The 25,327-nt window shown below is 40.7% G+C and overlaps 1 protein-coding gene across 1 annotated transcript in view; it reads right to left on the reverse strand.

Annotated features, from left to right (window-relative positions):
• LOC145979039 (uncharacterized) overlaps window positions 1–21,685 on the reverse strand; it is a 51,742-nt gene extending 30,057 nt beyond the window's left edge. Inside the window, exon 1 of the mRNA XM_083112116.1 lies at window positions 21,375–21,685. Coding sequence (XP_082968242.1) covers window positions 21,375–21,635 — 261 coding nt within the window. The 5' untranslated portion in view covers window positions 21,636–21,685. The remainder of the gene's footprint in view (window positions 1–21,374) is intronic.
• Window positions 21,686–25,327: the final 3,642 nt, after the last annotated feature.

Consider the following 25,327-nt stretch of genomic DNA (forward strand, 5'->3'; position numbering starts at 1 on the left):
AAAAAGCCGAAACCCACCAAATTGTTCAGATTCAGGCCTTAGCACTCACAAGTGTTCAAAAATGCCTGTCACAGCTTCCGCTGTCTTGTCATATATCGGCACGAAACAAAGGAAGTCTTCTCGAATACAGGTGGATCACGAAACAATTAATGCACAGTGAAAACCCTTCCGTTCCCAACACATCTAATGTTTCGTTTCCCAGTATGATCAAATGCTTACTCATTTATCTCCAGTGACGTGCCCAAGGGAGGGTTGGTGAGGTCATAACCCCATTTGACCCAATATTCCTTAAAAGAAAAAAAAAAAAAAGAGGAACGTCAAAGACAGGAAAAAAATGGGAAAATCAGGACTGACCACCAAAAATAGTATGCGTAACCCCTCTCCCTTCCGAAAATCCCGGACACGCCTCTCTTTATCTCGGACACATTTTTCTAAAATCAACTCACCATAAGTTTTTATCATTCCGTATTGGAGATTGAAGTAAGATGCGTTCTTCCTGCAGGTTTGGATATGATCCTTTAGGGTGCTGTCGTCTGCCTGCTTTCACACCTAACCTTAACAAGGCCCTAATTTTCCATCCTTGTGACTTGGATTTTCAAGACTTAGGCAGGTTTCAGACCGAAGGGACACGCAATACATGTCGATTGGAATGGGCCAATCAACAGCAACGTTTCACACAGTAGCGACACAAAAGGCCGCACAAACCTAATTTCGACTTGTGAAATCCTCAGGCGACACGGTGTGAAATCTCCCTTATTAGGCCACTGTCATTGTCACCTCGAAGTAGTAGCTCTTGTTGACCACAGAAAAAAAATCTCCTCAACCGGTGGGAATGCTCCTCAGTTTTCTTCTCTCTTCTATATTTTCTGTGCTTGTTCACTATACAGGCAACACCTTACGATTTGACAGTGATCAGAACGCTACATTTTATAAGTAGCTTCGCTACAACTACAGCTACTCTTCCAAAATGTAGCTTCGCTACAGCTACAACTACATTTACCAAAAAGTAGCTCGCTACGCTACTCCTGTTCGCTACTCGCTACTTCGCTACTTTTGCGCTACTTCTGTATTAAAAACTGAACCAACTATATGGCTATTCAAAAGAAGCCCTAGTATGATAGTTGTACGTACTGAAAAATAGATTCTGTTATTTATTACCATGATTCCCTTCATTCTATAATTTTTATAGCAATGTTACTTCAGTTACATATGTTTAATAAAGTGTTTGAGAATAAAGTACCTTGTAAGTGGCATATCAGTTCAAAAAACTAAGTCTTACACGTATGCGTGATGTTCAGATTGTCATTTTAAAAATATTTATGTGACAGACTTCTTTTTAAAATTAATTGGAAGAATATCACCTGTATTGGAATTAACTAGAACGTGTTGCACAAAATGGGAATGAGATAAAAATGTGATATGTAGCAATTTTATCTTCTTAACTTAAACAGAATGTTATTTGGGGGATGGCGGATATTTGCTCGAACCTTGAGGATAGCTGGGGGATGCCTCGAATGGTATAAATGAGAAACAGCTGGAACAATGCTTTACGTAAGTTTTTTTTATTGGAAATGCTTCCTCGAAGACACAGTGGAAATTGTAATTGTCACCTTGTATTCAAAGGGTCCTAGGTTCAATTCCCGGCGGAGGGCACATGGTGGTTCGTATCAGTCTCGGTCAGCTGATTTGTGCATAAAGTGGACTCAAAACAATCACTAGGAAAGACTCCTAGTTGGGAAGATGGGATCCTCCTGCTCCTCCATTCCCCACTCATCATTCTTCCTCATTCTCACAATTAGCCAAAAGTGGCAGAAAACGGCCATAGATAAGAAAATAACTAAATAAACAATGCATCCTTATTGCCATGATTAGAAAAAGTTACAGGAAAGGGATGCAAAAGTAGGAAAAATACATAAATTTGAAAACTGTGTATTTTAACAAAAAAAGTCATTTCTGCAGGAAAGTCAATAACTTGTACGTTATTATTTTACAATATGATAAAATATATCGAGGAAACTGATGTGTAAACCCGAGTGTTCTAAACATATTGTAATTTTAAAATTTGCGAACAAATATCATGACCAAAATAATTGTAATTCCAGAAACAATTGTTCTTGTAACAATAATTTCCTGCAGGTGTGATCCTATACACTGGCAATGATCAATGCTGTTAACGTACTGAACCATTGATTGCTGGTACTATTGCTTTGTCAGATTAGTAGAAAATGGATCGCCCGTTTTTGCACTGTAAGTTGTGTTTTACACAGTAATTATCGATATTTTGCTGTCTGTTACGCCATCAATATCCACAGGATTTGTTCCAGGGGTGGCACAAACGGGGCATTTTTTCCTGGCGGTGTAGCAAATGCGGCCTGATTCTCCCCAAAATAGCGATGCAGCTAAAATAAATGGCTATTAGCCTGAATATATACATATATGCCAGTTAGTTATCTGGATATTAGAATTATTCAGATGCTAATTAAATAAATTATGCAGATATTTATAATCTGTGATATAAAGATATTTATAATCTAGATTATCTGTATTTGCATGTAATGGACTTCGTCTTTTTGAGTCTCTTGCAAAAGTAAGCAATATAGTCATTTATTTTTGACGCCGTTGCCACATTCAAAAATTACCTCAAAATGCTGAGAAAAAATGTAACTGTAGCGAAATTTTCGCTACAACTACAGGAATTTTGTAGCTTCGCTACCGCTACAACTACAATTTAAAAAATGTAGTGCCGCTACAGCTACCGCTACAAATTTTGTAGCTAGCTACAGTAGCGCGCTACTTCCGACCACTGCGATTTGATATACACAGGACATGTACTATGTAGACATTTTAACGAAAAATCGGTTGAAGTCAAGGATGGCTAGGTGGCTCAGTTGGTAGAGCCTGCAATTTCCGCCTAAAATGTCTACATATGCAACATCTCCCTTTCTCTTCTCGACATTCATAAAATTTTCGGCTGTCTCTTTATGGTAGTTAAGTGTTTGAATGTGTTTCGAACCCAGTAGGCTTAAACAAAAGTTTTTTTTTTTTTTACCATGAAATTCTCGGACTGCATATACGAAATTTAGTTCTGGCAAAACTAAATCATCACTCAAAACTTTGATTTTCAGTTGATCTATGCAGCTTATTTCTGTTTTAATAAACCACTCCAATATCCGGTACTGCTGAAATATTCACGAGAGAGAGAGAGAGAGAGGCCTTGATCTGTTCGGCCCTCGAACCGAGCTAGCACTACTCTGAGGCCCCGGAAGTTCTGCTGTCGTCAATGTCTTCATTTTCGAATCGCTATATCTTATAAAGCAACCAGAGGACGCTGACTGATATGATCACCAATCGACTGTATGAATTGTCTTACCTCTGAAATCTCATTAACCGATTCTTTGTACAGATTAACCGAAAAATTGAATTTCGCGAATTTATATGTTCATTATATTCTAGAACGTTCCGCAGATAAAATGATTCGTTAATATTGCCAGTAGTTGACTCCTTCTCTCATTCAAGAACGTACCCTCTCCCACCTTTCAGAGATTAGAAATTACAACGAATTGCCCTACGTGTGGCGCTACCTTTGTTGTGCAGCTTTCAAATGCTGACAAGTCTCTACATAGTGCTCAAGTGAGCTGCGACAACACCGAAAGTGTAATAAAAGTTTACGTGCAATATTATCAACAACAGGGCTATAGAACATTCTCCGTCTTGCCTCGAAAATTTTCTATCTCCTTAAATCATCGTCACATTATTCAACAAGCCAAAAACGTAATTTTATCTAGTATAAAATAGAAAATTTCCTGGGGGGGGGGGCTTGAGCAACCTGAACCCCACCTTGGATACGTGCTATTAACAATAACAGGGGTATAAACATGCTCCGTCTTGCCTCGATAATTATTTCTCTCTTTACATTATTTTCACATTATTCAAGAAGCCAAAAACCCTAATTTTATCTAACGTAAACTGAAAAATTTCCTGGGGATAGGGTCGAGCCCCCTGTGCCCCATCTTGGATACGTGATATTATCAATAACAGGGTTACGGAACATTCTCCGTCTTGCCTCGATAATCATTTATTTCCTTAAATTATTGTCACATTATTTTATTTCACACCACAAGAAACCAAAAACCTCATTTTATCTAGTGTAAACCTAAAACTTTCGGGGGGGGCTCGAGCCCCCTAAGCCCCCCCTATGGATACGTGCCTGTTCCAAAGTTAGACAAAACAAGTGAATGTACTAATGTGAAAACAATTACTGATCTTGGGGTAGTTAATCCTAGGCAACCACTTTTGCAAAACTATCCAAATACTACGTTCGGAAAGCGAAAGCGGTCATTTCAAAAACACTGGTTTGCATCTGCGCCGTGGCTAGAATATAGTGTGGAACTTGACACATGCTTTTGTTTTCCATGCCGTAAATTTGGCACAGATTCAGGATATGCAGAATCAAGTTTCAGGAAAATAGGGATTCGCAACTGGAAGAAACCATGTGAAAAAATTAAGGAAAACGAGGAACGTCCTATCATCTAAAATGCATGGAACTGTGGGCGAATTACAAAGTGAGTATACCAATCAGTTTTGTAAAACAATTATATGTGTGTGTGTGTGTGTTCGTAGTTTAACTTAAATAATGAAATATGTATATGTCTGTATATCGAGTGTTCAAATTGAAAAAATGCTGAGGAGAAAAGTCATATCAGCTTCCCTTTTCAAATTTTGAGATTTGTACCTAATGGACTGATGGTTCAAAGTAAATAACACAAATTTTCCAATTAATGTACAAGAGTTCAGTAATCACAGATGTCGTCTCAGTGGACTTCTATTTCATATCAGAATTATTTTTCTTAGAGGAAGGCAAATTAATCAGGAAATATTTTCTCATCAAATACATATTGTAATTTGCAAACCAACAACAGTATTAATTTTAATGTAAAATTCAGTACAGAAACTGACAATTTATATGCTGATATTAATGTAATATTTACTTGAAGTTGAAAGAAATGATTACGTCAAATTCTTAGCAATAGCAAAATATGATCGAGAATATTTAAGAGGAAAATTCTTTACCTGGTCAGGAGTTAAATTAAAAATTTCAATTTGAACACTGGATGTACTTTGATTTTCGTTTCCTGATTTTACATTACTTTACTGACACTTCTAGCTAATTTCAAAGATATGCCTGGGTTCGATATCTAGAGGACGCACATAGTGGTTTGGATCCAACTTTAAACTGTACGTCCAGTCCCGATTGGCCTATCTGTGCATGAAGAGGACTTAATACAAAAACTCACGGACTCGAACTTAGATCAATTTGGGACAAAATCGTAATTCGGTAGCTAACGTGCTCAGCCACTGAGGCGGCTAGAATTCAATTGGTTTTCATTTTGACTGTTTTACCTTTTTTTCTACCTCGTAGGTTAATTTTTTACAAGTCGATGTGGATGGATGAATGATGGACGGATGGAAAGGTGGTGGGAGCAGACAAACAGAATGAGTCACCAATGGCTGGTGGAGGTTTGAACATGGGATCTCTGATTCCGTAGCCCTTTACGCTTACCACTCCGCCACGAACACTGGAATAAATTAAATAAGTAATGCCATTGTTTAGAATGGATGTCGGGGAGAGTGAAAGCCTAGCTAATAACAATGTACACTAATGCATTGTTGGCATTGCTAGCAGATGTTAACGGTCTACTGATACCTCACACAACGGAGAAATAATCTTTACCTATATTTGCATTGTTTTAAAAAATATATATAGCACTGACGAACGAAGGAACAAAGCTAATCTTGATGGTGTAGGGCAGGAATTTCCAAACTTTTTCGTTTCGCCGCGCCATTAGTGTTTCAAGATTTTTTCACGGCGTCCAAATCAGAATGTAGGCCTATCTAATACTTGCTTTGATTGATTGATTGATTGAATTGATGTTTTAAGTCCATTTCAAGCACAATAAGGCTAATCGGAACTGGACCTACAGTTTAAAGTGGGATCCGAACCACTATGTGCCTGCACCGGGTAACGAACCCGTGACCCCTTTATTACAAGGTGGTGACTCTAACACTACGCCACCGGGGAGGCCCTATCTAACACTTGTAACGCTCTGTTAGTGTGCATAGGTTGCTTTCCTTAAGTTAAAAAATAAACATATATTTCAAATTCCGAAACATTTTTTATGTAAAATGTTCTAAATAAGAGCATGTATTTGGAACAATCATGTCAATGACTGAATTTCAGTGAAAATATTGGAACATCATGCGGCGGCCCCGTACGCCTACCAGGGCGCCCCAGGGCACACTTTGGGAACCACTGGTCTAGAGATTACAATTCGCGACGTTTTTCGTGTTAAAGTGCAAAATTCGGAGTTATTCTGAAAAATGGCATAATTCGCGTTATTTCGCGATTCCGAAACACCGAAAACTTGCCTCCTTAATTTACCCAAATCCTTTTTAGACACTTTATTTTGCTTTCTTCAACTTTTCGGTGTTATCGGTAAAACGAAAACTTCACGTCCCTACTCATAATTTAATCAATATAAATCTGATGACTTTTTAAATAATTTCCTCTTACCTTTAAGCAACGAAAGCAATCTCCTAATACTATTATTTAACACATGACAATCATAACTAAGAATATCTATAGTTTGAAGCACAGAATTTTACTATTTTTACAATTCTTGGATATAATGCTTCGCTTTAAATTATTTTCAAAAACAGAACTGAAATTTTAGGTAGTTTAGATTGTGTCAGGAAATATGATTTTAATGCCACGAACATTTTTGCACTCTTTCAACAGGAGGGGAGAGTAACAGCCACCTTCCACTTTACCTGATATTCGTTTCTTCCATCCTCTAAAAGCTGGATATTTTTTTGCAAGATCATTGTGGAATTTAAACTTTCGCTTCGTTATTTCATAAAAGTAAATATGACTTAATAATCAAAATTCTCACTACGCGTTCCTGTATAGCGTATGTATGACTCGAAAATGAACTGGCCGATCTCTGTGGCAGAGTGGTTAGCACACCGCGCCACAACGCCAGAGGTCCCGGGTTCGAATTACAGCCTGAGCATGAGTGTTCTTTGTGAGTGTGCCTTCATCAAAGTTATCATATCATCGCTCATCCTCATCTTCGCGATTATCAAAAGTGGCAGAAAAGGGAATTAAAATAAACCATATCAGTCAATCAAAAAGGAACTGCTCAAATTATCAAATTACATGTGTTTCACAAGTCTCAGATTGCGAAGCAACGAGTTACAATAATACATACTAATGGCGTCAGGTTAACCTTGCAGCAGGTTTTATGTATCAATCCGCGCGAGAACTGAGCTCAGAATCTTCCGTGCCAGTCTTTCCTCAACCGCCGAGCTGCTTACATCGGAGACACTGAGAAAATCTACAGTATTGCCAACCGCACAACACATCAAAACCCGCATGCATGTCAAGTGGATTGTATTTTTGCTTCTCTTTGTCTCCTGAAACATAACATTTTAAAAGTACTTTCTGCGCATATATTATTTAATAAATGTGTCATTAATATAAGAGCGAAACAACTTCTAAACATGAGAGCATGTGTGTATATTTCGAGCACGCAAAAATAAAAATAAACAAAGATAAAAGTAAACAACGATAGGCTCCTCTTGAATTTAATGACAAATTATTGTTTTTGGTTTAGAAAGAAATAGATTTATGAAAAACTTGGTTGCTTCGTTCGCAATACATCCGTTACTGTAAGACACACGCACTTCAAGTTGTACCACCAAAAAAGCATGATTTGTTATTGGTGATATATACAATCAGGTGCATTGTCTGTCGCTATTACTCTGGTTTCAATTTATGAATCACTTCACTAAACCAGGATTCAAATCTTGGTCTGTCCATTTCTTGCTGATAATCACCCTTCCCTTTCTTTGCGCGGAACAGTAAATATGCGCCTTCAACAAAGCTTTCATTGCCGCCAGTGGGTGAAACAATAAGCCTCCCCCTTCCCCTCATCGTCGGTTTCTTCAGCCCTGGCGGTGGTTTTGCATGGTGGTATCCTTCCATGTTTTATTACCCCTTCCCCCACCCACCGAGTTGAAGGACGTCTCGTCCAAATAATAAACATGTTTCTTCTCACTGCGATATATTTTAATACCGCGGAGATTCTTTTGTCGTCAAACAACAAACAATCGTTTCCTCTTGCTAAACTCAAACCGCAAATCATTCAACACCCGTGATACAATTCGTGTGCACATTGACGGCAAATCACCTCACGCCCTGTTTTACTTTGATCTTGTTGCCGCAAGGAGGATTATGCATTTAAAACAACTTGCTTGACTTTGAAGAACATTTCCTTTCGGATGAAGCCCAAAATAACATTCGGGTAAAACCGCGCGCTGAACAGGAGATTCAGCCATTCTCGCCGCTCTACAATAAACATAGGGTTAAAATAGTAGGAGGTGCAACACTGGTATCAGCGATTTCACGCGCTCTGCAACGCATTCAGTCTCGCTCGACTCGCTCTAAAGTTTCAATGTCTCTTCAACGCATTACAGATTCGAGTTGGCGAATCTGCGGTTCTAAGTTCGTCTGCACAGTGATTGCAACCAATTAAGTCCATACCTGCTAATCAATGTATTATTTTGTCTGTATATTACAAATTAAATAACTGTTTTCTTGCAAGTATGCAGTTGTGTCGGAATAGAACCCGTCTCAGTGGAACTATATTCTTGCGCGCACGTTTGGATCTACATATGCTAAAACCTGCTGCAAGGTTGACCTGACGCAGGGCTTAGTGGTGTGCGGGACACAACTTTTTTTGGTCGGGAAGGGGATTTTTTTTTAAATCTCGACGTTCGGGACGGGTAAAATCCGCAATTTCCCGACCTAGCCGGGAAATTTTCAGGAACGGGTAATGATAAAAAAAAAATTCCCGACGCTGTGGAAATTGCGAATTTGACGTAATTTCCCTTTTTCTTTCCATTTCTGAAATAAAAGCTAAGAATTTCCGAGAAGTGTCAATACACTTAGAATGCAGAAAGTATCAAGAATTAAACACTTTCTAAAACGACCATTTGAAAGTTCCGAACTGCTCGGGATCCCGAAATGTCTGGAAATAATTTCCCAAAGTCGGGATCGGGACGGGATTTTTTTTACCGACTTTTCTGAATCTTGCACACCCCTACTAATGACTCAGTCGGGAAAGTGATCATGTTCAGCTCCCAGATGCTAGGTGAACATTGCTCTCATATTTAACGCGCCCCAAGTGATATGAATATCATTGTGGAAGCATTCTCTATGCAGAACATGTGCTACGGTCGATGCTATAGCCTACTCTTTCTAAAGAAAAGGAGGAAAATTTCCGATTTCTAGAAAATCCGCCTGGACGCCGGACAGACACCTAAAAAGGAGGACATGTCCGGATAAAAGAGGACGTCGATAAGTTCCTCCAAAATATGCATGGAGGGGCATATTTTAGGGGTCACATGTTAATTTCCTGTTCGTTGTAGTCGAGGGAGGGGTGACTACCTATTATACCACATCAGGGCCGGATTAACCTATGGGCAACTGGGGCAATTGCCCCGGGGCCTCCACCAAAAGGAAGCTGTGAAGGGCCTCCACCAAATTTATATTTTAACCAGCTGGCTATACTTGTGAACAATTACGTAAGAAGTTGTATTTTAAAAATAAAATAAAAAATCTTCAATATTGTCGTATGTCTACTCTGATCTGGTTCAGTATTCTAAATGAACTTGTAGTGACAACTCCATCACAAATTCGAATGTCTTGGACCCATCCGTGTAAAACACATTAAAATTGGGGTGCTTCGCACGAAGTTCTAAAAACCGTTGCTGGTATACAACCATTGGTGTCTCTGACTTTGGAAGAGCAGTCAGAGAAAAATCGATAGAAGGTGCAGGAAACTCCCAGGAAGGGAGAGGCGAAATGAGTGGAGAGACGCCAGGAAGATCACTGTCAACACCAAGTGCTGACAGGATCTCGTCTGCACGAACACCAAATGGTCTAGTGACACTAGGGTGGAGCCGATACCTTGCCAGCCTATCCTCGTCTGAGATGGTGTGGAATGAAGGATGTGAAGGCATCGATCGAAGATGGAGGCAGTAGTTAACTACCAGCCGCTGTCTTCGCAGAGACAGCGACGGCTCAGATGCCTCTACATACAAACTGGCGACTGGACTGGTCCGAAAGGCACCAGTGCACACACGTATACCAGCATGGTGGACAGTGTCTAGGATGCGAAGTCTAGATGGGCGAGCAGAAGAATACACAACACATCCATAATCTAGCTTCGACCTGATGAGTGCACGGTATAGGCGAAGCAATACCGTCCTATCAGCACCCCAAGAAGTATGAGATAAAACGCGTAAAAGGTTGAGAACTCGAAGACAAGAGAACTTTAACTGGCGAAGGTGAGGTAGCCATGTTAATTTCTTATCGAAAATGAGGCCCAGGAAGCGGACCTCATTCACGAAGCACAGGGGAGACTTCCCCATGTTCAGGTCAGGATCTAAATGACATGTACGCTGACGACAAAAGTGAACACACACGGATTTCTCGGATGAGAAGGTGAAACCTGTTTGGGAGGACCACTCAACCAAACGGTTTATCGTCAGTTGGAGTTGACGAGAAGCTGACGCGAGATTCCGTGAGCGACAAAAGATCGTGAGGTCGTCGACATAGAGGAGGCCATGTACAGGGGAAATAATGTTTGCCATAACACTGTTTACTGCTATGGCAAACAGAGTCACACTAAGTACGCTGCCCTGCGGGACACCGTTCTCTTGTTCGTGAAGATCCGAAAAGGAGTTCCCAACACGTACGCGGAAAAAGCGATCTGATAAAAAAATTTCAATAAAGTACGCCATATGGCCACGCACGCCCCAAGAATGGAGCTGCTTTAGGATGCCAAAGCGCCACGTTGTGTCATATGCCTTTTGGAGGTCAAAGAAAACTGCAACTAAATGTTCCTTGTTGAGGAATGCATCCTGAATATGTGTTTCCAGCTGAACCAGATGGTCCAGTGTGGAACGGTTGGAGCGAAAACCACATTGAAAATTACTTATCAATGAGTTTTCCTCCAAAAACCAGGTGAGACGCTTGTTGATCATGCGTTCCATCAACTTGCACACACAGCTAGTTAAGGCAATAGGCCTATAACTCGAGGCTGCGGTGCGTTGTTTACCTGGTTTCAGGATGGGAACAATAATAGCTTCTTTCCAGGAAGTGGGGAAAGATTCCTCCAACCAAAGCCTGTTGAATACCGCCAAAAGGAAATGTTTGGCTCCAATGGGCAGATGACGAAGCATCTCATAGTGGATCTTGTCCACTCCAGGAGCAGTATTCTTAGAATCTCGAAGCGCCTGATCGAACTCCCGTTCAGTGAATGGAGAGTTGTATGGCTCGGTGTTATGACTTCGAAAAATTAGAGGGCGTCGTTCCTGACGGTCCTTCTCACGGCGGAAACGTGGTTCATAATTTTCAGAGCTAGACGCATCAGAAAACTGCGTGGCCAAGATATTAGCTACATATGTCTCCGGAATCGGCGTACAACGTCCCATCGTGCTCCAGAGCGCTCAGAGGAGTAGATGCACCCCCCCTGGATGCGACGTACTTTGGTCCAAACGGCTTTCGACGAAGCCTGCTTCGTCAGAGAAGACACGTATTGGACCCAGCACGCCTTCTTACTGGCTCGAATGAGCTGACGGGCACGGGCACGTTTAATGCGGAACTGCTCGAGGTTTGCGGCAGTGTGGTTCCTATTGAATCGATCGAGAGCATGATTGCGGTCCTTGATGGCTGCACCGATCTCCGCAGTCCACCAGGGGACTGGGCGTCGCCTCGCAGGTCCACTGGGATGTGGAATGGAGGTGCGTGCAGCATCATGCACTCCTGACACAAAGACATCTAAGGCGTCGATTGGTGGTAAAGTCCACGCAAGATCGATTTCAAGGTCCACTGCACGCTCGAAGGCTTCCCAGTTGGCCCGACTGAGATTCCAGTGAGGGTGGTGTTCACGTGATTGCTGAAGATGATCGAAGGTAAGAATGAGAGGGAAGTGATCACTCCCACAGAGATCAGGATGAACGCTCCAAGATGTGGTAGGAGCAAGGCTGGGACTGCAGAAGGACAAGTCCAACGCAGAATATGTGCCAGAGGAAGGACTGAAATATGTGGGAGTTCCATCATTCAGCAACGTTAAACCTGATGCCTCACGGAATTGATCTAGAATTTGACCCCGGGGCTCTGTACGAACGGAGCCCCACAAAGGATGGTAGGAATTAAAATCGCCCAAAAGAACTACAGGAGACGGAAGTTGTTCGAATATACAAAGGAGGTCCTCAAGAGAGAATCGCTCCTCCCTTGTGATGTAGACACAGCACACAGATATTGGCTGTGGTAGATGGACCCGCACGGCGACAGCTTGGAGGGGGGTGGTGAGAAAGATTGGTGTAGAGTGGATGGTATCTCGAACACCGATTGCAACACCACCGTGTGCACGACGACCCTCAGGAAGCTTGTCGGTGCGGTCATTCGAATCAGTTGGTTGCGCCTTCGTCCTAGACTCTCAAAGTTCCAGTTACTTGCTACATCCTGCCTGTTCCATCTATACGGCAGAGTTGTACGCCATTCTAAAGGCACTGGACTTTGCAGACGTCAATGGTCTGAAGAAAGTCCTTGTGTGCTGTGATTCGACCAGCGTGTTGCAGTCTCTGGATTCGCCGTATTCCCGGCATCCGGTAGCGCAACGCATATTCAGACGGCTTGTGTCCTTATCTGCCAGCACAGATGTACACTTCTGTTGGGTCCCTAGCCACGTGGGCATCCAGGGGAACGAAGCAGCTGATGCTGCCGCCAAGTCTGCTGATGCAGATGGCGACGTTCTCGTCCACCTTTTGCCAGCTAGCGACCTGCAGAATGTGTTCCGTTCTCGCCTTCTTGACACTTGGCAGACCGAGTGGGATGTGGAAACGGGGAACAAGCTTCACGCTGTTAAGCCCACCATAGGTGTTTGGCGTTCCTCGTGTCGTCCCTCTCGGCGAGAAGACGTTATTCTTACCCGCCTGCGTATAGGACACAGCCGTCTCACGCATGGTCACCTACTGCAAGGGCTGGACCCTCCGTTGTGTCGTACTTGTAATGTTATTTTAAGCATCCGACACATTCTCGTTGAATGTGTCGATCTTGCTTACCTCCGGCAGACTTTTAACCTTTCCGGCTGTTTGTCATCCCTCTTGGGTGATGACAGCAGTATTTTATCACATGTTTTTAGTTTTTTGCGAAGAGCTGGACTCTTCCACCGTCTGTAAGGAGGTTTTTAGTTTATTCTGACTTTTTAATGTGTTGTGTTTGTCTCGTGCAGGTCTTTTTACAACCTTGCACTTTTAGTTTTTCTTAAGGGGCAATCTACACCCCTTTTTTAAATCTCAGTCAGAATTTTAGATAAGGGGACATTTCCCCGTATACACAGAAGGGTGCGAAATGGCCTCAAGTGCCGACGCACCCATAAATTTTAACTCAATCAATCAATCAATCCATCACAAATTACATCTCCAGCTCGCAAGCTTGTGAGCATCTACGAGGAGGATCTGGAACCCTCGCTAGAGAATGAGCTGATACAGTTTGCACACCTAGTAAGCAGTAGCAACAGGGTGCGAAATCACTACAGATTGGGGGGGGGGGAGGAGCAGACCAACAGACACACACACACACACACAATATATATATATATATATAATGTCATTAAATATATGTCAATTATCAAATAATTCAATTATATTATAATTATATATATTATATTACAAAATATCGATTGTCCTTCATTCAAAATTCGATTGCAAATTTAAGATATTACTACAATGATTTGCGTGAGTAGGGGGAGTGGCAAAAATTAAGACACATAAGATAATGCCGACATAAAAAATACATCTAAAAACTAAGAAGTTTTTTATTTATATATTTATATAATTAGCGGTAGTTGACGAAATGCGATGAGAAATGGAGAAGAAATAACAAATCGGACTAATTTCTGTGTTCTGGGGATTGCTGGGTTGAGTGTCCTTAGGAACGAGGCTCTGTTGTTCATTCTTTGTATGTGTTTTCAATATTATTCCCGTGAAGTATATTCAACTTCAAAACTAATTGTTTATCTTTTGTTGTTACAACAAAAATAATTCTCCCCCCCTGGAAAAGTTTGGTGGGGGGGATTTTAGGACAAGATCGTTGGTGGGAGGAATTCCCCCTGTCCCTCCGGGATTTCTCACCCTGAGTAGCAATGTCAAACATCAGGAAGACATCCCAATGGAACTGTCTATGTATAATATTGTATGCATGGACCCGTTCCGCAGTACATTTCCCAATGTCGAAATTCTCTTTAGAATGTATTTGGTCTTAATGGTAACAAACTGCAGCGGAGAAAGATCTTTCTCAAAAATTAAATTAGCGAACAACAGGCATCGTGCTGCCATGGGACAGAATCGCTTATCCAATCTTTGTTTATTAGGAATTGAACATGAACTTCAGGAATTGGACTTGGATGATATAGTAGATGCATTTTCGTCGAAAAAGGCAAGAAAAGTGTGTGTACTATAAGTGTTAAGCCTTTGGGAATTTTCTTGAAGAAAGTGTAGTTACTACAATTTCCACAATTAACCTGTCGGTAATTGTCCAGTAGATGGACCATATTTACTGTTAATTGTAAATAATATCATTTATAATAAATTATGTACGCAAGTACAGTCTACTGCTCAGTTCTCTGTTTCCGTCTGAACCCCCTTAGTATTTACTATATATTGTAGTTACGGTGTTCACTCTTCATAATATACTGTAGACATTTAGACGCAGAATTTTACTGCTGCTATAGAGCTACAATTTTCGTCCTGTAACTTTATTCTACTGCGCTATTCTCCCTGCAAATCTATGTTCGATTGTGAATGACTACTGATTCTAAAATCAGGTCTACCATTTCAACTGCTGAAAATTGGTGGTTAACATATTGAGCTAATAAAGCGCCTAGCAAAAATTATATAAAAACATGGGGGGCCCACAAAACATTTTGCCCAGGGGCCTCCACAAACCTTGATTCGGCCCTGTACCACATCATTAAGTAATAGAAAACTGAGTGCAAATCCTCGTCACTTTTATTGCTTTGTGGCATAGGGAATATCACATTTTGTTTACAATTTAGATAAACTCGTGACCTTCAGCTTCATTCAAACATGTTTCCCATTTAGAAAAATAATTATACGAGGCGCATCCAGAAAGTAAGTTTCCTTATTATTTTTTTTTAAAAAACATAGTTTCAGGAAACCATTTATTGGCAACAGTTACTGCAAAGGTTCAGCTATTTTTCAACATAGCAACCACCAGAATTGAGACACTTGTCGTATCGTGGTATCAACTTTTGGATCCCACTGTCGTAGAACTCTGCCGCCTGTGAATGGAACCAGCGTGTGACAGACGTCTTCAGCTCTTCGTCGTTGCCAAAACGCTCACCGGAGGACAGGAATTTCTTGACGTGCAAGAAAACGTGAAAATCGCTGGGAGCCAGATCAGGAATGTAAGGTGGATGATCAAACAACTCCCAGCCAAATTCCGTCAAAACAGCTGCTGTGCGCCGAGCCGTAGGTGGACGAGCATTGTCATGGAGGAGCACAACACCTGCAGTAAGCATGCCTCTTGTTTTGAATGGCACGTCGCAATTTCCTTAGTGTTTCACAGTAATGGTCAGCGTTCACCGTTTCACCTCTGGGGAGGAAGTCAATGAGCAAAATGCCCTTCCTGTCCCAAAACACGGTGCACATCACTTTCTGTACCGACAGCGTCTGTTTGAATTTCTTCTTGACCGGAGATCCACTATGCCGCCAATGCATTGACTGCTGCTTGGTTTCCGGGGTGAAGTGCGAAATCCTGTGACGATCCTGTCGAGGAAATCATCGCCGTCATCATGGTACCGTTGCAGGAATGTCAGTGCTGCTCCTGAACGTTTCATTTTGTGTTCGGGTGTCAGGTTTTTCGACACCCACCTGGCACACAATTTTTTGAACAGCAGGCGCTGCGTGACAATCTCATGCAACACGGATCGCGATATATGCGGAAAAAGGCTACTCAACTCTGTAATCGTGAAGCGACGGTTCTCTACGATGCGCTGCCGCACCAGCTCAACCAGATCATCAGTGATGAGGGACGGACGCCCACTGCGCTCTTCATCATGGACACTTTGACGACCTTCCGAAAACTGCCGACACCAGCGACGCACCATCTGCTTACTCATAATGTTCGGCCCATAGACCTCACAGATCTGACGTTGAATGTCAATTAGCGCAATGCTTTGTGCATTCAGGAACTTTATCACCGACCGAACCTCGCATGCGGCGGGAGAAGGAATACGAGCTTCCATTTCGGACCACTGGTGCCTCGCTACTGGCATGCGGCGGGAGAAGGAATACGAGCTTCCACTTCGGACCACTGCTGCCTCGCTACTGGCGCCGGGCGGGATCTGTCCGCCTGGCATATGATTGATACGTCTTAGCTCTGCTGTGCATGCGCAATTTACACGGCTCATTATGTTTACTTTCACGGGAAAAAAAAATAGGGAAACTTACTTTCTGGATGCGCCTCGTACATATAATGGTTTTCTCTATCGAAAATTGGCTTGTAAACGAATAGATCCTTCAATTGCTGCAGATAGCGTGGTTAATAAAACAATAGATAGACCTTAATAGGTATAAAACTAACCTTTGCAATATGTGGTGGACTTGAGATAAGATGTTATCATAACTTGAGTACATGTTTGAAACATAGAAGTAGCATGGTGGTAGTAGTATTATTCGTAATACCAGTTTATGTCCATTTCTATTTAATGCATACCAATATTTTTTCACAAGCATTTTAGATTTCATAAATAAAAACGGATCTTAAAATATCAAAAATATAGTAGCTCTAAGCCTACTAAAACAAAGTGGTTATAACCAGGTGTCGAAATGGAAACTTTCACAAAATAAAACACCTTACTTTCGTTAACATTGCGCTTTTTTCTCTGATTAATATAGCGACGAGATTGTCGATAGTGAAATGACGCGCTGCTGCATTGTGTATTGCAATTAATTATATTTGACTTTAAAATATTTACTCAAACGTCAAATAATATAAAATACATTAGACACGAGTCTTCTGGAATTTTCTTCCCTTTTTAAAAATTACACAGACGGATATTGCGAATGAGAGTCAGTTCGTCCAACTAGGGAATTTTTTTTCATAAAATGTACATAACCTCAATACTTTGTCGTAATAATATTTATTTTAAAAAACAATTTGTGCAAGTGGAAGATATTTCCATATTGTTATTTTGTGCATGATCAGAAATTGGTTGAAATTTACTGTCTTTTAATCGAGGCCAAAAAGAATGAACGACGGAAAAGCACTGAAAAAAGGGGAATACTGTAGATGGTGTGCTGGTCAGAGGCGCAACCACGAATTTTTGTCTGGGGGGGGGGGGGCAAGTATCAGGATAAACGTACCAACAACAAGAATAATTCGGTAACAGTTTCATGCATCGGAGACACATTTAAATCGGATATTTTGTCTTTCTCGTGGTTTGTACTTACCAATTATGTATTGCGGAACATAGTGGAAGGTGCCAATATGCTTTTTGCACGAAAACAAACACTTTTTCTGCTAAAATAAACCATTTTCCTTAATGCTACGGAAAGCACGTCACGGTGCGATATCGCTTGCTTTGCGAATTGTAACGCTTCTTTTGTTTTCGAATATCAATGTTTCCAACTCTATTGTGCATGAAAGTTGTAAAAAACCGGGGATCAAAAACCATGCACGGGTAGCCCCACAAACCATTGACGTTAGCCCCAAAAACCATCCACGGGTAGCCCCACAAACCATTGGCGCTAGCCCCAAAAACCATCCACGGGTAGCCCCACAAACCATTGACGTTAGCCCCAAAAACCATCCACGGGTAGCCCCACGAACCATTCACACGAGGTTAGGTTAGGCCTGTTAGGTTAGGTTCCATTAGCACCCATTTCACCCCTAAATTCATCGAAAAACCATTTTCCTTTCTCGAAAAAAAACCGCGCGTTTCTCGAAGAAAAAAATTGCGTTTCTCGAAAAAAAATCTCGCGTTTGGAAACCCTGATTCCACTAGCGAGATCGCGTGACTTCCGACGCTAGAGCCATCTGCAGGTACATCTTGGAAACAACGGCATGATGTTGTCGATTTTCACAAAATGCGCAATATTATTACATGAAAAGTGATTATTTATTGTTCTACTGCATTGTAGGATGAAGTTTTAGGAAGAATATATATCGACGGAGGTTGTAAACCTTGGAGAAACTCATTTCCGTAAGTAGTTTCTTGTGTAAAATTGAAGAAATGTGTCTCCGATGCATGAAACTGTTACCGAATAATTCTAATAATAATAACAATAACAATAGCAATATTGTTATTATTATTACTATTATTATTATTATTATTACTAGTGGTAGTAGTGGTAATATCAAAGACGTTATTATCCTCATAAATTACGCAAAGAGGGGGTAGAAGTCGGCTACTAAAGTATTTGTTTGGAACAAACTATTTGAAATATTTTTTCAACACAGTCAATTTCGCATTAGCTAATAATGGAAAACAAGGACACCAACTGTATGTTTGAAAGGGAGAAAATGAATGATAAATGCATTCCGAAGATAATTATTTTTGTAATTACATATAACATGTATAACTTTCATTTACAACATATGTTTTACACATATGCAACATGGAAAATAAGAAAATACATATGCAACATGCTAACATTAATTGCGTACGTATTCAAAGTTTATGCAATACATATATACAACACAAAACATATTATTAATATTATTTATTATTATCCAATTTTTGCAATTGAAAACAATATTGATTTAACAGGGCACAAATAATTTTATTGGACGCCATGGCATTCTCTTTTTTTCCAACTATTTTCATTAAGATCGCTCGGCATCCATGGCCAACTCCCGCCACCCCCTAGCTACGGTTCTGAACCAGACGATATCGAGATAAGCAGGCATTGCGAGCGAAGCGAGCAAGAACATTTTTCGAAATGTATTTTTATATGCATAAGATTTTAATTCGAAGGGGGCGATTGCCTCTCTGTGCAGGCGCCTTTGGCCGTCAATGTTTGCCGGCCCCCTATTTGCCCCTAAAAGGGCACAAATAATATCACGGGGCGCCAAGGCATTCTCTCTTTTACAACTTCTTTTCATTAGGTCATTCGGCACCCATGGCCGACTCGCGCCGCCACCTAGCTACGGCTCTGAACTTGACGAAACTGAGAAAAGGAGGGCTTGAGAGCGAAGCGAGCAAGAAAATTTTGCGAAATGTACTTTTATTTGCATAAAATTTGAAATCGAAGGGAGCAATTCTTTTCTGTACCCCCCTGCAGGTGCCCTTGGCCGTCAATGTTTGCCCCCCCTAGAATTGACTTCCGTCGAAGGTTGGTGGGAGGGCAATGCCCCCCCCCCCATGCTCCTCTGTGGTTGCGCCACTGAGTTACATGTAAAAGTTTGACTTAACTGTGAAGTATCAACATTTCAGTGCTAGAAGTAGGTATCTCATAAGTTTCAAATTCTTGCTCATAGAGACACCACTATGTTTGTGCTCCAACAGCTGAACATAGTACTAAGTTATTTTAATGTGTATTTTATTCAAAACTGTCTTGAATGGACATACACAACTTGTGCTCTCAACCCCTCATATATTGTAAGGTAGGTGAACCAAAGGTGGCCATAGTTAAGCTTCTAGAGCAATTTACAAATCTCTAATGAAAGATACATTTCTGAAATTAAAAGAAAGTAACTCCTATATCTAATTTACAACGTGCAACAAATTGATATTTTGTAATTCCTATAGGCCTATAGTGTATAATAATTACAAAACCGTTACGTATTGGCCACCTTGGGAACAGGGCTTCCAATAAAGGTAGCTTTTAGTTGCATAGCAAATGTTTCTTGTGCTCAAGAAAACATATTTATTCATGTTTATTCACGTTTATACAATCTATTAGAGAAAATGGTTGGTCTCAAACTTCTGATTGATCAAAATTATAATTAAATGAACTTTCAAAATACGTATAATATGTGAACATTCGTTAATTTTGCTTGGTATGCATTGTATACATTAACAACGAATAGCCGACCTCTGTGGAGGAGTGGTTTGCACATCCCCTACGACGTCAGGGTCCCGGGTTCGAATCTCAACCTGGGTATGTGTGTTTTTTGTGAGTGTCCCTTCATCAATTTAATCATATCGTCACTCATTCTCATCTTCGCGATTAGTCAAAAGTGAAAGAGAAGGGAAGTTAAATAAACTAAATCAACCATGGGCCATCTTAGGAACTCGCGCCTGGACCAGGTTTTTAAATAAAAATAGATATCGTTGCTTTGACACAAAAACATTTTTTACAATGTAATTACATGATCAAAAAGAAAATAAGAAAATTAAATGTGCTTTCATAATATGTGTATGTGAACATTCGTTAATTTCAAAGATGTACAAACACACATTTCTTATTTACCTGAAAATAACAACGACGGCTAATCTGCTCGCTCCTCAATACACTAACTTATATAAAATGGCTGCTGGCAGCCCAAGACAGCTAGTTTTCTGCATGTTACATCTGAGGGGGACTAAGTATAATATATCAATGTATTGCCATTTATTAGTTGTGTTAAATACTAATACGATTATCGTAAAGTGGGCCACCTTGGGAACACGGGCTACTTTTGGCTCACCTACCTTACATACATACATACATACATATATACATACATACAAATCGTTGTTTCGTTTAGTGGAGTATTGATATATACAAAACACACACACACAGATACTTTCCTAAACGAAAAAGGACCTGTCGGTGGCCAAAGCATTAAGCGTTCGAAACATCATATCGTCACCAATGGTTCCAAACTTGAGTACTGACATGAGAATGGGCATTCCCTTGTGAGTGTCACGCTATAACTTTAATCGAATCATTAATCATCTTCAACGTCCCGATTATCCTAACGAGGCATAAAGCCACGCAAGAAAAATACAAAGGAGGTGCCAAGCTGAATCTTTGCAACATTAATATTTATTAGCACATTTTCAATAATTTTGTTTAATAATTCAATAGGTCTATTCCCATATGGAAACAGAGAATTAATTCAATATTTAAAGAACCACTTAGTTTCGCTACTGTAGGGCCAAGTATGAATGACAACTGTCCTTTCAACCGCTACTTCATCATCATCAAAGCTGTGCAACGTGTAGCTTGTAAAATGAGAAATGTCTCTAAATTAAGATTAAAACCTCAAAATGCGAAATCAGAAAAGTTCTTACCACAGCTGTCTTGTTTGCCCACTTATGAAGATCTTTCCACACGTATTCACTGACTGTCATTTTCGGAATATCGACATCAGATAATGGTGATTTTAGGATAGGATTGCGACTGGATTGTTGCAACACTGCTGCTGAAGAAAACCTCAACCCTCCGCACTTGCAGAACTGTCCATCGTTAGCCAAAAAGCACAAAATTTTCTCGAAGTTCAAAGCCTTGTTAGCTCGGAAGCTGCTCAACAGAACGGTTGTACGCGCTAGCATGCTGAATCACTACTGACTTCACCACGCAACTGCTGGAAACACAAACACACTTTTGCATTAACGTGCAGTTATCTGACCTTCAGTTTACCAGAACTTTGATCTTCTCTTCGTAGTTACGACCATTAACCGAAACGTGTTCTTTTTATATATACACGAATCATTCTAAATGATCATTCTTTATCTGAGAAAAGGGGCGGAAACATATGCAGGTAACATAATCATGAATCCATGATTTCGTTCAGTCGCGCGATGACAGCAGGTTAAAGAGCAAAAAAAGATAATGTCATACCTCGTTACACAGCAACTCTGGCTTACTGTTATCTTTGACATAATTTATTATCTAACTTTAGGGTTCAATGTTACATCCTTAACAAGCTCTGCATCAGATAGCATGCGGAGTTCATAATTTGAACCAAGAATGATAGAATCAAGCTACATCATACTGACACATTAAAAGTGTAAAGATACATGAAAGCAATGAATTTCTATTTTTCTTTTGAAAGGGTTGTGAGTACAATGTACGAAACTCATGCTTGAAACGGTTTTTTTGTATAGTAGGTACTGAATGTTATTCTAAACCGAGGTTGAACGAAACAATTTAACTACAACCAGTGGTTGGGATGGGGGGACGTTGGGTAGCATATCCAACCCACTTTTTGCCACATTCTCACTATGGCACTACTGACTACAACAAAGAATGGACGATGAACTGATGTAATAAAAGAGAAACTAAAGTCAAAGCTACGCAAGGCACTGAGGGGGATGTAGAGGTACAGCCCCACATATTCTCAATTTCAGCCCTGTTAGCCCAGTAAATAAAGGGAAAGAAAGTTTAATGTCGGGAATAATTTCATAAAAGCTTAATATTTGGCCAGTTGTTATTGCACTGCTATAGCCTGGACGGCCTAGGATCCAACGCGGAGACCGCCTTCATGGCAGTGACCCTCTATTGCCGCGTTTACCTACGAAGGAACTCGCGGCCAAACAACCAATTAGGCCTAGTGCTTGGGCAAGAAGCGGCAACATTAAAATCCCCCCTCCCTGAAGCAGCCAGCAGGGAAACAGGATTTTGTCAAAATAACCGTTCTGCGCAGTGATTGCACATCGGTTCCTGCGACGGCAAAATTATAGGAGTGCAAAATCCTAAAAAGTTCCCGTCCCTCCTCACCAGCGCTTCCCTCCAAACCTCAGATTCACACACTCTTAGTTTCTGAACTATATCTCCTTAACTAATGGTCTTAAGCAGATAAAATTTTTTATGTGTTGATCCTCATTAGATGGGCTACAACATCATTCTGTTTGATTTTTCGCCAAGGGTAATGGTCTTGCAGTATTTTAAGAAACAATCTGAAAAAATGTAATTTTTCTAGTGTCTTTTCAAATTTTTACCATGGAACTTTGGAATAAATTGAAAGGAAATTTATAAAATTTAAAACGATGTAAGTCTTAATGTATTTTAATGAAAGATACTCCATAAAATACAGGATTTGGCATGAAAATCCGACCCATTTAATCACCTAATACTTGGTCTTTAACAAAACTTTCTCCTACCTTCTACGTAGTACACCCAATTGTCAACCTCACTTCCACGTAGTACACCCTGGACGGATTTTTGCAGACTAATGAGGCTCTGGCGACAGACCCTATGGGCAATATAATTCTGTGTGTTGTCCTTATGTGTGTTATATGTGCTGAGTGGCCCTTTACAGCCTCAGCTTTTAACCTAAGTCAGAATATTTTAAGATTTTGGTTATACGACAATGTTATTTGTTATGGTAAGGGGCTGGACCCCGTATAGCGTGACGGGTGCAAAATAGCCTAATTCAAATTCAAAATCAAAACTTTCTCCTAAATGAATGCGCATATACGGCGGGAGGGGTGACGTGGCCAGGTGAGGAGAGGAGGGAAAAGGCCGAATGTAGAAGAAATAATAGTTCGAGATCAAATGAGTGAGAATGTCTGACAAGATGAGGCGGGCTGGTTTTTCGTGCCTAACCCTGTGTATCTCCAAATGGAGGATAGTACTAAAAAGTACTAATTATTTGGGGAGGGGTTGATAGGGTGAATCAACAAGGGGAGGGGGATTTTGCATTCCCGGCTAGCCCAATTTCAGCTATTAAAGAATTATACCCGATTGATTGATTGGATATATTTTACTTCGCTTTTTCTGCCACTTTTGGCTAATTTGCGAAGATGGGGATGAGGGATGATATGATGAAAATGATGAATGGACACTTACAAACATTCATGCCAAGGCCGGGATTCGAACCCGGGACCCCTGGAATCGTAGCGCTATGTGCTAACCACTTCGCCACGGGGACCGGCAATTATATCGAACATGAAACCTTAGTTGACTGGGCTATATTGTAGAGATGATATGATCAGCTCCACGTTAGAGTTGTCCCGAGGTATCTATTATTTGAGGCTGGATGAACCCCCAGAGCCGGTTCAAGCATGGACATTACTGAAAAAATCCCACTTAAAAATCACTCACTCCGGGAATCGAACCCGGGTCATCCACGTAGCAGACAGTCTGCTTTCGTGATAAAAGATAATAAAAGGTAAACGACCGTAGTTTGTCCAATCTGTTAACCATTAGACTACGGTGACTCGCTCAAAGTACAACAGTCGATTAGGGAAATGACAACTTGGTCATATTTCAGGAGTTTATATTCCAGGCTAGAAAGTAAACTACTGAAGAGAAATCTCTTAGAAACTGTGTGATTTAAGCTGATTTGAAAAAGAAGATAATGGCGTTTCTGAAGTTGGCAACCTGAATTCTTGGGAGTTGGCAACCTGAATTCTTAAGAGTTGGCAACCTGAATTCTTAGGAGTTGGCAACCTGAATTCTTATAAGTTGGCAACCCGAATTTTTATAAGTTGGCAACCCGAATGTTTATAAGTTGGTAACCTGAATTTTTATAAGTTGGCAACCCGAATTTTTATAAGTTGGCAACCCGAATTTTTATAAGTTGGCAACCTGAATTTTTATACGTTGGCAACCCGAATTTTTATAAGTTGGCAACCCGAATTTTTATAAGTTGGCAACCTGAATTTTTATAAGTTGGCAACCTGAATTCTTATAAGTTGGCAACCCGAATTTTTATAAGTTTGCAACCCGACTACCGTTGGGATGGCAACGTGGCTTCCTTGAAGACGTTAAGAATGAGTCTAGTCTTCTCCCTTCATAGTGAGATAGCCCAGTTCTTAGACTCAGCATACGCCACTGTCATATTTGCCTCCTTCGTGAATTGCCAATTCCAAATGAATGAGAAGGGTAAAAAACAAATAGATTACAATCTCTGTTATATTTAGTATTGACCATTACGAGAAGACTCGTGCTTTGACCCACTTCAGTGTCTTATCATGCTCCTATTATCATCAGTAGCGTACGCAAGATTTCTTTTCGGAGGGTCTGGGAATGTAAAGGTGACTATTACATAGCGGCTTTCTAGGAGGATACATTACCTTTGTGCGTAGTGGTAACGTCGTGGACTTGTAATCAAGGGATCCTGGGTTCGATACCTGGTGGAGGCACACAGTTGTTCGGATCCCACTTTAAACTGTAGGTCCAGTCCCGATTAGCATTTCTGTTCACAAAGTGAGCTTAAAACTCAATAACTCAATAATCTATGTTTTATAAGTTGTTCACAAACAAAAATGCTAATCGGGGATCATTTTAAAGGGGGTTT

The sequence above is a fragment of the Lepisma saccharinum genome, chromosome 25 (assembly GCF_977018435.1).
Source record: "Lepisma saccharinum chromosome 25, izLepSacc3.1, whole genome shotgun sequence".
Taxonomy (NCBI): Eukaryota; Metazoa; Arthropoda; class Insecta; order Zygentoma; family Lepismatidae; genus Lepisma; species Lepisma saccharinum.